Here is a 15,646-nt window from a genome sequence, read left to right on the forward strand (position 1 = left end):
AAAGAACGAAACTCGTCTAGCTTAAAGGGGGAAACCAGATGGCGCTATGGTTGGCCCTCTAGATGGCGCTGCCATAGGTCAAACGGATATCAACTGCGTTTCCTTAAACAGGAACCCCCATTTTTTATTACATATTCGAATAGTACGTAAGGAAATATGAATGTTTTAGTCGGACCACTTTTTTCGCTTTGTGATAGATGGCGTTGTAATAGTCACAAACGTGTAAGTACGTGGTATCACGTAACATTCCGCCAGTGTGGAAGGTACTTGCTTCGTGATACACGAATACGAAATAAAAAAATGGGGGTTCCTACTTTAAAAAACGCAGTTGATATCCGTTTGACCTATGGCAGCGCCATCTAGAGGGCCACATAGCGCCATCTGGTTTTGTTGTGGCGTAACAAGACAGCTACGCCACACTGAAGTAGCCGAAAGGCACGCGTATTCTCACGTAGGCTAGATAGAGGTCTGAAACAGGATACGTAATGAATGGTAGCAAGAAAAGTACGTAGCTGCTATTATACTTAACTTTTAATCCTTGCTGTATACATCGTTCTTGATGAGACATTTCATACGATAACTATCAAACTATGTAAGGCTAATGGCGCCTTGCTAGGTCGTAGACTTCGACTTAGCTGAAGGCTATTCTAACTGTCTCTCGGCAAATGAGAGAAAGGCTTCGTCCGTGTAGTCGCTAGCAATGTCGTCCGTACAACTGGGGCGAGTGCTATTCCGTATCTCGAGACCTGCGTTGTGGTGGCGCTCGGTCTGCGATCACACGGTGGCGACACGCGGGTCCGACATGTACTAGTGGACCGCGGCCGATTTAAAGCTACCACCTAGCAAGTGTGGTGTCTGGCGGTGACACCACAGGTTTCGCCCTTCAAGCTAGACGAGTTTTGCTCTTTGTAGTTTTTTCGTTTGACGCTTATTGCGTGAGATACCACCCTGTATACACCTTGACGGCATTTCATATCTACAGTGTGGATGCACCCTAGTCCCGACTTCGTGCGAGGATGATGCGATATGCCGCGAGCAATGGGGTCAAAGACATGGGGGCGCTACGAAAGTAATGTGCAACAAATTGGGAGTTAGGGATGGACGGGAAACATGCCCGGATAGCAAAAGCGGTTAAGAGGACTGCCCGCCTAAAGCGGGAAATCTGGGTTCGAGTCCCAGTCGGCAACAAATTTTCACTTCTCATCACTGAATTATTTCAGTGGCCTCATGCGACTGACTTCAGCATTTCTCTTTCACCACACCAAAAGTGTGTTCGGAAATTCCAGTTACAAACTTCTATGACTCATAGAGTGGACTTGGTAGATCAAATTTTACATACGAATCCATGTCCGGAAACGTCATCCAACGACGCTATAGAGCGTCGAAGTAACAGCCGCCTGCGCCTGTAAATCGGAAATTAGTGGTAAGGTCTTATGGGACAAAACTGCTGAGGTCATCGGTCCCTAAGCCTACACACTACTTAACCTAACTTAAACTGACTCACCCTACGGACGACACACACACACCCATGACCGAGGGAGGACTCGAACCTCCGACGGGGGGAGCCGCAGTGGCCATGACAAGGCGCCCTAGAACGCGCGGCTACCGCGCGTGGCTGTGGCCTGTAAATGTATGCCTGTATATAGGATGATTCCGTGATGATGTTACAAATTTTCAAGAAGGATAAACGTATCAATCTGAGGTAAGGGTCCCTGTACCGGAAACGAACGAGTCCAAAATTATAAGCGAAAACCATTCTGATACCTCTGACAGTGGAATATATTCACAGGTACTGTTGTTGCTAAGATTGCAGGGTAGGCAACTTTCAGAGTTGGTAGTATGGACCAAAACAAGAAAAAAAGATCTAGTAAACATTGCCAGTAAAATGCATGCCTTAAGAGCTATGAGCAGTTGTTCAGTAGTATTTTACACTAGCGAAGATTAACAAGTGCTCATAGTCCCTCACTTATTCATTTTCGAGCCCATGTCTACGGACAGCCGACGCCTGTAACTTTGACGCTACAAAGTCCACTCTACAAGTCGTAAAAGTTTCTAACAGGAATTTCCGAGCACCCTGTATATCTGTAACCAGTTTCAAGGAAAAGGAATTCATGGAACCAATTTGCATCTGTTTAGACAAGCAAAATAATACAACGAGAGTGAAATATTCATAACATCTTTTGTACTTCACAAAAGGATCAAGAAGTTGAAAAAAGTTTTTAGGGAAGTGGTTACACATAAAGAGGACAATATTTTGCCCTATAGATAACATACAAAACACTTTTATCTACTGCAACACAGAGCGACTACAGTATTTTTCAATGAAATAATATAATTTTTAAGTTCCATTGATAAATGGTAAAATGTGTATTAGTGTGGGTTTGCAACGACATGAGTGAAGAAATTACACGGTTATTTTTATACCGAGAATGAGCATTATCATAAGTTATTGAACTGTATTGTCCTCGAGGGCTGTTTAATATTACAATGCTTCAGGATTCTTTCACATGTTAATACAGAATATGTTTGTGAAGTGCAAATGTTTAAACTCTTCTGTGTTTTGACAAAATAGGTAAACTTTGACATAGGAACGAGAGAACTGTATGTGTTACTTATAATTCACCACTGATGACGCTTCTTTGCATAATCCTGAACTCAGTGTATTTTATATTTATAAGATAGTAATCTTCGGAATACGATAACATTACACAGCACACAGTGCACGATTTTTTGTTCCTATCCCCCCCTTGGTTTTGAAAATGGTTCAAATGGCTCTGAGCACTATGGGACTTACCATCTATGGTCATCAGTCCCCTAGAACTTAGAACTACTTAAACCTAACTAACCTAAGGACAGCACACAACACTCAGTCATCACGAGGCAGAGAAAATCCCTGACCCCGCCGGGAATCGCACCCGGGAACCCGGTCGCAGGAAGCAAGAACGCTACGGCACACCACGAGCTGAGGACCTTGGTTTTCATTAACAGCTGCAGTGCTCTTGTTGACACGCTGAAATTTCCCTTATGTACCGAAATACCACAGAGTTTACATTAGCTCACCTCACTTACGTGCTAATGCATTTGTAATTGTAACAGAATCCTGGAATTTAGGGTATTATTAAACGAGGAAGTGAGAACAGCTCAGGTTATCGGTTTACAAAAAAAGCTCATTCTGGGTGTAAAAATAAACTTGTAATTTTTTCACTTATGTCATTGCAAACCACACAAATTCTCATTTTACCAGCTCTCAATAATTCTTAAAAATTACATTATTTCTCTGAAAAATCTGTAGTTGCTCATAAATCAGGACAGATAAAAATGTTCATGTTAACTAAATGGCAAAATACTTTCCTCTTTCGTGCTATCATTTTCCGAAAGCTTGTTTCAGTACCTCAGACTGTTTGTGCAACATGAGAGATGTTATAAACTTTTCGCTGCAGCTGTATCAAGTGCATGCATTTGTGGAGGTGAATCTGATACACAAAATCCATTTACTTGAGATACGAGAGGGATAAAATACAGGGATCGAATGGCTATTTACAATTTGTACAGAAACCAGATGGCAGTTATAAAAGTCGAGGGGCACGAAAGGGAATCGGTGTTTGAGAAGGGAGTGAGACAGGGTTGTAACTTATCCCCGATGCTATTCAATCTATATATTGAGCAAGCAGTAAAGGAAGGAGAAATAAAAACTTTGAAGTTTGCCGACGACATTCTAATTCTGTCTGAACAGAATGGACAATGTCTTGAAAGAGGGATATAAGATGAACATCAAGAGAATCAAAACGAGGACAATGGATTGTGGTCGATTTAAATCAGGTGATAGCTTGGGAAATGAGACACTTAAAATAGTGGATGAATTTTGCTATTTGGAAAGCAAAATAACTGCTAATAGTCAATGTAGGGGGGATATAAAATATAGACTGGCAATGGCAAGAAAAGCGCTTTTGAAGAAGAGAAATTTGTTAACATCGAGTATAGATTTAAGTGTCAGCAAGCCCTTTCTGAAAGTATTTGAATGGAGTGTAGCCATGGAAGTGAAACATGGACGATAAACAGTTTAGGCATGAAGAAAATAGAAATTTTGAGATGCGGTGCTACAGAAGAATGCTGAAGATTAGATGGGTAGATCACATAACTATTGCGGAGGTACTGAATACAATTGGGGAGAAGAGAAATTTGTAGTACAACCTGACTAGAAGAAGGGATCGGTTGCTAGGACACATTCTGTGGCATCAAGAGATCACCAGTTTAATACTGGAGTGAACCGTTGCGGGGAGGGGGGGGAGGGGGGGAGGGGGGGAGGGGATCGTAGAGGGAGACTAGGAGATGAATACAGTAAGCAGATTCAGTAGGATGTAGCTTGTAGTAATTACTCGGAGATGAAGAGGTTTGGACAGGATAGAGTAGCATGGAGAGTTGCATCAGAACAGTCTTTGGACTGAAGACCACAACAACAGTGTAAGATAGATATAGATCTCCTCCCCAAATTTAATGAAAACTTCAACACTTAAGCTGCATCTCGGAGTCGTGTTCGTCACCGCAATCTGAATTTCGTGCAGTGAGTTACTTACTTTCGAAATATCACAATAATTTTGACCACTAACGATATGACATGCAGTTTAGTATGAACTGACGAATGAGACTTCGAAATGTAAAAGAAACAATTTTTTTGACAAATAGTTTCTTTAAAATCGTCTGAGGAAGATTGCAGAGCAGGCAGTGTTCCCGCACTGCCGTCCGGCAGTATAGGGCATCGGCGTCTTGCTGCACCGAAGCAGACAAAGAGTGTTTTATTTATTCTAGACAGGTAGGCAGCGCATGTCGTCGAATACGGAACTGCGAGCCAGCTGCGACTGTGTGCTGCCGCATTAAGGAGCAAAGGGATATTCTTAGTGCTGATTCAAGCTTCCCTATGCTGGCGTCTACTATGTGATTCGTGAGTAACCTGTTTTTGTTTGAAATTAGAATTATATATCAGTACCCTCAGCCGCTGACGGGCGTTGATACAAGGTGTTTCAAAAATGACCGGTATATTTGAAACGGCAATAAAAGCTAAACGAGCAGCGATAGAAATACACCGTTTGTTGCAATATGCTTGGGACAACAGTACATTTTCAGGCGGACAAACTTTCGAAATTACAGTAGTTACAATTTTCAACAACAGATGGCGCTGCAAGTGATGTGAAAGATATAGAAGACAACGCAGTCTGTGGGTGCGCCATTCTGTACGTCGTCTTTCTGCTGTAAGCGTGTGCTGTTCACAACGTGCAAGTGTGCTGTAGACAACATGGTTTATTCCTTAGAACAGAGGATTTTTCTGGTGTTGGAATTCCACCGCCTAGAACACAGTGTTGTTGCAACAAGACGAAGTTTTCAACGGAGGTTTAATGAAACCAAAGGACCGAAAAGCGATACAATAACGGATCTGTTTGAAAAATTTCAACGGACTGGGAACGTGATGGACGAACGTGCTGGAAAGGTAGGGCGACCGCGTACGGCAACCACAGAGGGCAACGCGCAGCTAGTGCAGCAGGTGATCCGACAGCGGCCTCGGGTTTCCGTTCGCCGTGTTGCAGCTGCGGTCCAAATGACGCCAACGTCCACGTATCGTCTCATGCGCCAGAGTTTACACCTCTATCCATACAAAATTCAAACGCGGCAACCCCTCAGCGCCGCTACCATTGCTGCACGAGAGACATTCGCTAACGATATAGTGCACAGGATTGATGACGGCGATATGCATGTGGGCAGCATTTGGTTTACTGACGAAGCTTATTTTTACCTGGACGGCTTCGTCAATAAACAGAACTGGCGCATATGGGGAACCGAAAAGCCCCATGTTGCAGTCCCATCGTCCCTGCATCCTCAAAAAGTACTGGTCTGGGCCGCCATTTCTTCCAAAGGAATCATTGGCCCATTTTTCAGATCCGAAACGATTACTGCATCACGCTATCTGGACATTCTTCGTGAATTTGTGGCGGTCCAAACTGCCTTAGACGACACTGCGAACACCTCGTGGTTTATGCAAGATGGTGCCCGGCCACATCGCACGGCCGACGTCTTTAATTTCCTGAATGAATATTTCGATGATCGTGTGATTGCTTTGGGCTATCCGAAACATACAGGAGGCGGCGTGGATTGGCCTCCCTATTCGCCAGACATGAACCCCTGTGACTTCTTTCTGTGGGGACACTTGAAAGACCAGGTGTACCGCCAGAATCCAGAAACAATTGAACAGCTGAAGCAGTACATCTCATCTGCATGTGAAGCCATTCCGCCAGACACGTTGTCAAAGGTTTCGGGTAATTTCATTCAGAGACTACGCCATATTATTGCTACGCATGGTGGATATGTGGAAAATATCGTACTATAGAGTTTCCCAGACCGCAACGCCATCTGTTGTTGAAAATTGTAACTACTGTAATTTCGAAAGTTTGTCCGCCTGAAAATGTACTGTTGTCCCAAGCATATTGCGACAAACGGTGTATTTCTATCGCTGCTCGTTTAGTTTTTATTGCCGTTTCAAATATACCGGTCATTTTTGAAACACCCTGTATATATCAACGGGGAAAGGTGAAAATGTGTGCCCCGATCGGGACTCGAATCCGGGATGTCCTGCTTACATGGCAGACGCTCTATCCATCTGTGCCACCGAGGGTACAGAGGACAGTGCGACTACAGGGACTATCTGGCGCACGCCTATCGTGAGACCCACATTCTCACCTTATATGTCCACACACTACATTCGTAGTTTCCCTACCCAGCACATTCATTACTCGTGGAAGACATTCTTACCCGGTATAAGTATTAGTTTTCTTTGTGTGCACGATTTTGGCGCTATTTAATTACTCCAGCAGTGCTGCAGAAAATCTAATGTGCTGAGCAGTTATGACTGTTTCACAAGTAGTTTGTGCCCTTGGCAATCTATGGGTTTCCGGTAGAGGAGTCTGATACGACAGCAAAGTCTTTTGTGGCAGCATTGTTATGTAAGTCATCTCGTGGCGAAGAATACGGTGATTAGCCTCGACAGCTCCTCACTTTTAATTCAGATTTGATGCGATCGCGACGTTGCATACTGCCTGGTGGTTTTGCGGGCACGTGACGCGTTAACGAAAGTATGTAAGCAGAGCAGACACGGACGGAGCAATCCCTTGCGATAAGCGACTTTGACAAGGGCACATTATTGTTAAGCAGAGCGTATGAATGAGTATCTCGAAAATGGCGAAGCAGGTCGAATGTTCACGTGCTATGTCGTGAACTGAAAGAGGTAGAACGGCAGTGAATTTGCCACTAGGCGCTAAATAGTTGGACGTACACGACTCGTCACAGAACGGCGGGTTCGGAGGCTTATCTGCTCTGTGTAGAAGGATAGGTAGTGACCTGTGGCATCTCTGCAGAAAGATCACAACACTGGTGCAGCACAAGTTTTTCTGAGCACACCGTTCATCGTACATTGTTGAACATGGAGCTCCGCAGCAGACCACCCCTACACAACGACATCGTCAGTTACGACTGCACTGGGCACGGGACCATCGAGATTCGTAGGTCGATCAATGGAAACGTGTCGGCTCTTCGAATGAATCACATTTTTGCTGCAGAAGGTCTATGGTCGTCTCCACAAACGCCGTCATGGAGGTGAACGGCGGCTCGAGACGTCCAGCACGCCACAGACGCAGTCTGGAGGGAGCAGTGTTATGCTATGGGAGACATTCTCCTGCACTTGCAGGGGACCTGTGGTAGAAATTGAAAACAGGTTGACATCTGTCAACCAGCTGCAACCGTTCATGCTTGATGTATTTGTCGACAGACATGTCATCTTTCAGGAGTATAATTGTCCGTGTATTGGGGAGCCAGAACCGAACTTCAGTGGTTTGGGGAGCGTTGTAGTGAACTCACGTTGATGTCTCGGCGACGATATTCGCGTGACGTAAGTCCAACGGAAACCATCTGGGTCGCCGTCGGGCGCCATCACCGTGTACGCAAATGAGCGGCCCGTTATTTATGTGAATTACATGACCTGCGCGTAGACATATAATGCCAAATACGTCTAAAAACCTACCAACAAACTATCGGATCACTGATATGCAGAATCAGTGATGTATTTCGTACAGACAAAAAAGGTATTAAGTAGGTGGTCATAATGTTTTGGGGCATGTTCCTGCATGGCTGAGCTAACAATACGGCTATCCTATCGAGCGCTAGTCACATGGGGCAGTTGCGGTCATGCATGGCATTGAACACTGCCCTTCTGAACCGATCGATTCTATATTCGCAAGAGACTCATGGTGTCGCGAGTAAGGTGAACAGCATATTGCAGAGCGATAAATGTCAGCGCCATAATACTGCCACAATCAATTGTTACACATGGCATAACACGATCATCTACCAACGAACCAGCATGCAAATTCCATGGCTGAATCATAAACCCGCTGTGTAATCTTACCTTATACAAGAACGTAAATGGCATCCCTCATATCTACTTTGAGCAGTTTTGCTGAAATGCTGATCATTTGTATATCCAAGGTTGTAGTACATTTCATGCCAGTTAGACGTTTGTTGTGTGCTACCGTAAGGGTGCTGCAGGTACATCGTCCAGGCACATTAATGTGACCACTGTCTACGTTCGATGGCAATGTGCAATAACCACACACAGGGGGTAGGTGGCAGTACTAGCAGTAGTGGGTACATTAAACTTGGGGGACGTGGAAAACAGTGCATTCGTTGTCGAAATGCGGAAATGGAGCGATTTATTTGTCGTTCGAAATGGCATGATCGTGGCTTTGGAGATCAGTGTGCAAGCATTTCCGGAACGGCTAAGTTTTTAAATTGTTTGCGCGTCGCCGTGTGCAGGGGAAAATGGCGGTATCCAAAACTAGCAGTGAGGCAACTGTGGATCACCACCGACAATAGATGGCGCCGGCCGCTGTGGCCGAGCGGTTCTAGGCGCTTCAGTCTGGAACCGCGCGACCGCTACGATCGCAGGTTCGAATGCTGCCCTGGGCATGGATGTGTGTGCTGCCCTTAGGTTAGTTAGGTTTAAGTAGTTCTAAGTTCTAGGGGACTGATGACCTCAGATGTTAAGTCCCGTAGTGCTCACAGCCATCTGAGCCATTTGGACCATAGATGACAGGAGTGAACGACGGCTGCAGGAATGTTTATGGGCGAATGAACGTGTAACTGTTGAGCAACTGACTGTCCAGATGGGCCGAGGGGCTACCAACAGTGTCTCCTCAACGACCGTTCAGCGAACGCTGCTGCATATGGGCCACCGCAAGGTTGAAATGGTTCAAATGGCTCTAAGCACTATGGGACTTAACATCTGAGGTCATCAGTACCCTAGACTTAGAACTACTTAAACCTAACTAACCTAAGGACATCACACACATCCTTGCCTGAGGCGGGATTCGAACCTGTGACCGTAGCAGCGACGTGGTTCCGGACTGAAGCGCACAGAAGGGCTCAGCCACAGCGGCCGGACCACCGCAAGGCGTGGCTAGTTCATGCACCATCACCGACTCCTGTTGATCGACGACGAAGGCTTCAATTTTCACGCCAGTACCGCAACTTGTCGTCCACTGTGTAGCGATAGCTGGTCTTTTCAGACGAATCACGTTTTAAGCTCCATCGAACAGATGGCCGTTGACGTGTACGGCGTGAAGCTTCTGAAGGTAAACGCCCTGCATCCTGGAGAGTCCTCTATGGTTTGGGAAGTGTTTTCGTGGCATTCCGGGGTTGATTTCGTAATTCTGGTGAGCACAGTGGCTCAACACAATATGTATCTAAACTTGGCGGCCATGTCCACCCTTACACGCAGTTCGCGTTTCCGCAGCACGATGGCATCTACCAGCAGGACAATGCAAAGTGTCACGCAGCTGACAGTGTACGTGTGTGGTTCGAAGAGCCTCAGAAAGAGTTTACCGCTCTCCACTGGCCGCCAGATCCAATAGAGAATCTGTGGGACCACCTCGATCGCGCTGTGGATCATCAGCCGAGAAACCTAGCGCAGTGCTGGAGTCGGCAAGGCTCCGCATCCCTGTCGGTAACTTCCAGAACCACACTGACTCTCTTCCTGCACGCCTCGAGCTGCAAAGGTTGGTTATTCAGGCTTTTTACAGGTGGCTGCATAGCTGTTACTGGACAGAGTATAATGGCCAGCAGCGTAGTGAGAGTCCGCCGTGGCTACGCTTCCCTACTTGCAGTTGGACGGCGAGTAGAGGTGAGCTGGCTTACCTGCGCTTGCTGGGTGGTGCGAAGGCGCCCTCCGCCCCGTCGGGTCGCCGCTCGTTGGCGCCGCCGTAGTAGCGGTACTGGTTCACCGCGCCTGCAACAGGTGCGTCACCAACCGAATGACCTGTGGGCTGCAGCGTGGCGGCGGCCGCAATGCGGGCAGCGGTCTGCGCATCGTGCAGGGGACGGACAAGGATGTGGAAATGACAAAAACACCACACATTGCCATGTCTAACACGGTCGACAGAAACCTTTGGCATTCTGACAGTTCTCAGTCGCGTCGGAGTGGGAACATGCAGGCCTGTATGTTTCTGTACTGAATCTTATACTACAGTGGGAAGTTCAGTAACGATGATGCAGGTGGATCATGCAGCCTTCCCTCCACGGTAGACCACAAAGGCTCAACAATATTGAGATCTGATGACAATCGTAGGCAGGGGAAATGTGACAACCCACCTTCGTGCTCACAAAACCAGTCCTGGACGATGCAAGCCATTAGAACATAGCATCACCATTTGTGAACAAAAATGAAAATGAAATCACCGTACGGCACAGATAGCTGGAAGTCCCAACCCGGAGAATTTCGGCCGCCGAGTCGCAAGTCTTTTCAGTTGACGCCACACTGGGCGACTTGCGTGTCGATGATGATGAAATGATGGCGGGGACAACACGACACCCAGTCCCTGAGTGGAGAAGTCGCCGATCCGTATCGGAAACGAACCCGGGCCCGGTGCGTGACACTCAGACGTACAGATTGCTCAGCTAAGGAAGCGCAATGGTGGGAAAAAAATTTTACCATTGGATGGACCTCATCAGCCAAAACGGCCACATAAGCCTTGGAAGTAAATCGACCTTGTCCGCCATCGGTAGCTGAATGGTCAGCGTGACGGATTGTCAATCCTCTGGGCCTGGGTTCGATTCCCGGCTGGGTCGGGCAATTTTCTCCTCCAAGGGACTGAGTGTTGTGCTGTCCTCATCATCAACCTGTCATCCGCATGGACTGCAGGTCGCCCAAGTGGCGTCAAATCGAAAGACCGGAAACCGGCGAGCAGTCTGCCCGACAGGGAGCCCCAGCCTTACGAATAAACAAATCGTAAATAGGCTGTTTCGGTTTTTATGTTGGTAACGCCACGTAGCGCTCTGTATGAAAATCACTCGCTGTGCTGTGTGCAGTCTGTGGCTGGATGGCGTTGTTGAAATACTCTCTATTGTAGTGTTGGGCAGTTGGATGTGAACAGCGCGTAGCGTTGCGCAGTTGGAGTTGAGCCGCCAGCAGTGGTGGATGTGGGGAGAGAGATGGCAGAATTTTGAGAGCGGACCATCTGGACGTGTGTCCATCAGAAAGAGTAAATTTGTCTTATTGAGTATCATGAACTGATACATATATATGATGACTTTTCAACATTATTAAGGTAAATACATTGTTTGCTCTTTATCAAAACCTTTCATTTGCTAACTATGCCTATCAGTAGTTAGTGCCTTCAGTAGTTAGAATCTTTTACTTAGCTGGCAGTAGTGGTGCTCGCTGTATTCCAGTAGTTCGAGTAACGAAGATTTTTGTGAGGTAAGTGATTCATGAAAGGTATAGGTTATTGTTAGTCAGGGCCATTCTTTTGTAGAGATTATTGAAAGTCAGATTGCGTTGCGCTAAAAATATTGTATGTCAGTTTAGTGATGATCAGAATAAGTAAAGAGAGAAATGTATGTGTACGTTCAGTTTTGCTCAGTTGTTTGAAAATCAAATAACGTAAGAGGTTTATCAGCACAGTAATTCACTAAGTTTTCTAAGGGGACGTTTCATATGTCGACCCTTAGCCGAGGATACCTCACTGGAATCTTCTGATTTTTTCTTGTAGTTTGTGTAATTAGTGTAGCTATTGTTTATTGCGAGAGCGTAATTATAGAGAGAATATTCCAACAATGCCAACCAGCCAGAGACTGCACACAGCACAGCCAGTGATTTTCATACAGAGCGCTACGTGGCGTTACCAATATAAAAACCTAAACAGCCTACTTACAAAATAAATCAATTAGACCTTGAACAGTATCCAAGGAGCATTTGGAATACCAAGATATGGCTGCCCAAATCATCACCGAACCAACACTACGTTTCACTCTTGGGAGGTAAGGTCTTCCAGAAAATGGAAACAGTGCGAAACAAGATTCATCCTGCCAAATGACTTTCTTCCATTGCTCCATGGTAGAGATTTTATGGCTTCGGCTCCATGTTTTCCTGTTAGGGCATATGTATCACTGATGAGTGGTTTTGGAATCCCAGCTCGCCATGCAGATCCCTGCCTATGGAGCGGTCTTCATGCTGCTTTGATGCTAACAGGGTTCGCGAGGGTGACATTCAGTTCTGCAGTCACTTTTGCAGATGCTGTCGTCTTACTTTTCGTCAGAATACTCTCCAATGACCGGCCGTCTGTCACGATCACTCAACACGCACATCCGTCCCCGCTGTTACTTAGCCGATGATGTTTTTCGGCTTTCCCTGGTGGGAAGGGGGCGATGTTGTCATTTCGCGCTGAGTATCGCATACCCTACGGTTGCAGAAGCAAAAGCTGTGCCGTTCTCTTCTGGATACATTCACACGCTCCCCACTGACATGTTAAACACGGTGTCCATAAATTCGAGCTACTATTAAAAAAAATAATACACTCCTGGAAATGGAAAAAAGAACACATTGACACCGGTGTGTCAGACCCACCATACTTGCTCCGGACACTGCAAGAGGGCTGTACAAGCAATGATCACACGCACGGCACAGCGGACACACCAGGAACCGCGGTGTTGGCCGTCGAATGGCGCTAGCTGCGCAGCATTTGTGCACCGCCGCCGTCAGTGTCAGCCAGTTTGCCGCGGCATACGGAGCTCCATCGCAGTCTTTAACACTGGTAGCATGCCGCGACAGCGTGGACGTGAACCGTATGTGCAGTTGACGGACTTTGAGCGAGGGCGTATAGTGGGCATGCGGGAGGCCGGGTGGACGTACCGCCGAATTGCTCAACACGTGGGGCGTGAGGTCTCCACAGTACATCGATGTTGTCGCCAGTGGTCGGCGGAAGGTGCACGTGCCCGTCGACCTGGGACCGGACCGCAGCGACGCACGGATGCACGCCAAGACCGTAGGATCCTACGCAGTGCCGTAGGGGTCCGCACCGCCACTTCCCAGCAAATTAGGGACACTGTTGCTCCTGGGGTATCGGCGAGGACCATTCGCAACCGTCTCCATGAAGCTGGGCTACGGTCCCGCACACCGTTAGGCCGTCTTCCGCTCACGCCCCAACATCGTACAGCCCGCCTCCAGTGGTGTCGCGACAGGCGTGAATGGAGGGACGAATGGAGACGTGTCGTCTTCAGCGATGAGAGTCGCTTCTGCCTTGGTGCCAATGATGGTCGTATGCGTGTTTGGCGCCGTGCAGGTGAGCGCCACAATCAGGACTGCATACGACCGAGGCACACAGGGCCAACACCCGGCATCATGGTGTGGGGAGCGATCTCCTACTCTGGCCGTACACCACTGGTGATCGTCGAGGGGACACTGAATAGTGCACGGTACATCCAAACCGTCATCGAACCCATCGTTCTACCATTCCTAGACCGGCAAGGGAACTTGCTGTTCCAACAGGACAATGCACGTCCGCATGTATCCCGTGCCACACAACGTGCTCTAGAAGGTGTAAGTCAACTACCCTGGCCAGCAAGATCTCCGGATCTGTCCCCCATTGAGCATGTTTGGGACTGGATGAAGCGTCGTCTCACGCGGTCTGCACGTCCAGCACGAACGCTGGTCCAACTGAGGCGCCAGGTGGAAATGGCATGGCAAGCCGTTCCACAGGACTACATCCAGCATCTCTACGATCGTCTCCATGGGAGAATAGCAGCCTGCATTGCTGCGAAAGGTGGATATACACTGTACTAGTGCCGACATTGTGCATGCTCTGTTGCCTGTGTCTATGTGCCTGTGGTTCTGTCAGTGTGATCATGTGATGTATCTGACCCCAGGAATGTGTCAATAAAGTTTCCCCTTCCTGGGACAATGAATTCACGGTGTTCTTATTTCAATTTCCAGGAGTGTAGCTTGGAAACCATTAGAGGCAGAACAGGTAGAACATCGTGGTTTCAGAGGCATCGTATGCCCCTGAAACTTCAAACACTTCGGCTAGTTTGGTTACATAAACACTCAACATACGAGCACCAACAATGTGGCCATGTTCCAATTCATTTGGCTCCGACATAATCACTGACAACTACACAGAACGTACTGAGGATACTGTACAGGTTCCGTTCGTGGTCAAACTCAACAGCGCAACTATGACTAGCATCTGCCTTTATGTTGAGAAGCGTGGATTTCTCGTGGTGTTTACAAATTTTTGTCCAATCCCTGTAGCTCTATCATAACGGCCGACTGATTGTCAGTCGAACATTCGAAGGGGGCGATGTTGTCAGTTCGCGCTGAATATCGGATACCCGACCGTTGCAGAAGCAAAAGGATACATTCACACGTTCCCCATTGACATGATAAACACGGTGTCCATAAATTCGCGCTATTATTAAAAAAATCACAGCTTGGAAACTATTAGAGGCAGAACAGGCAGAACATCGTGGTTTCTTGTAGAACGTTTAGCCGCCCTCAAAGTCATTTTTTTTTTTATGCCAGAATTTCAATGTTTGCTCCAGTAGTCGCTCATAGAACATAAAGGCGATATTTGAGTTCTACTCATATATGTGTGAGCCTTCTAGCATCAGCATTCCTGTTTGCTTGACTGATTCGTGCTTGAAGTGTAGCAATGTCATTGACTGGTGTTTTGTACATGCGATCCTTCACCTAACCCCACAGCAAGTAGCCTAATGGGGTGCCATCAGAGGAGCGCGGGAGTCACGTGATAGGACCGTCGCGACCCATCCACTGCGGTGTGACAAGAAAGTTCAGAGAGTTACACCACATCCTACTGCTCAATTGGCAGGTACGTCAATATTATTCGGATAAGATGACCTATGTCAAGTAGCATTAGTGTTAAATTTTGTTGTTGTAAGTAAAATTGTTTGAACTGAATACTCATTGTTCTGTCTGTATTCTGTTTCATGTCGAGTATAGACGTCATAACTTGCAGTCCTCTGCATGTTCAACGCCGCCGCAACCATGAGCTTGCCGCTGTTGACCTCCGCGCGAAGACCATAGGGCGAGAGAAGGTCTTGTCGGCGCGTGTTATCAAATTAATGAATGAAAATTATTGTTGAAATGTTTTGCAATTATGCAGAGCTATGTTGGAAACGGAAAAATACCACGTTTGAAATCAGATTTTGTCTAAATTATATACTAGGTACATCTGTGTTAGTGTATGACTTCTGATGTGAAAACATACATCGATAAGTGTGAAATTTGACGTGTTTCCAACCAAGAATATTGATA

The 15,646-nt window shown here is 46.8% G+C and overlaps 1 protein-coding gene across 2 annotated transcripts in view; it reads right to left on the minus strand.

The window, feature by feature from the left end:
• Positions 1–15,646, minus strand: part of LOC124595633 — a 267,034-nt gene that overhangs the window by 106,259 nt on the left and 145,129 nt on the right. For both annotated transcript variants that reach the window (XM_047134458.1, XM_047134457.1), the window contains exon 4: positions 10,234–10,324. In XM_047134458.1, the coding sequence (XP_046990414.1) occupies positions 10,234–10,324 (91 nt within the window). The remainder of the gene's footprint in view (positions 1–10,233; positions 10,325–15,646) is intronic.

The sequence above is a fragment of the Schistocerca americana genome, chromosome 2 (genome assembly GCF_021461395.2).
Source record: "Schistocerca americana isolate TAMUIC-IGC-003095 chromosome 2, iqSchAmer2.1, whole genome shotgun sequence".
Lineage (NCBI taxonomy): Eukaryota > Metazoa > Arthropoda > Insecta > Orthoptera > Acrididae > Schistocerca > Schistocerca americana.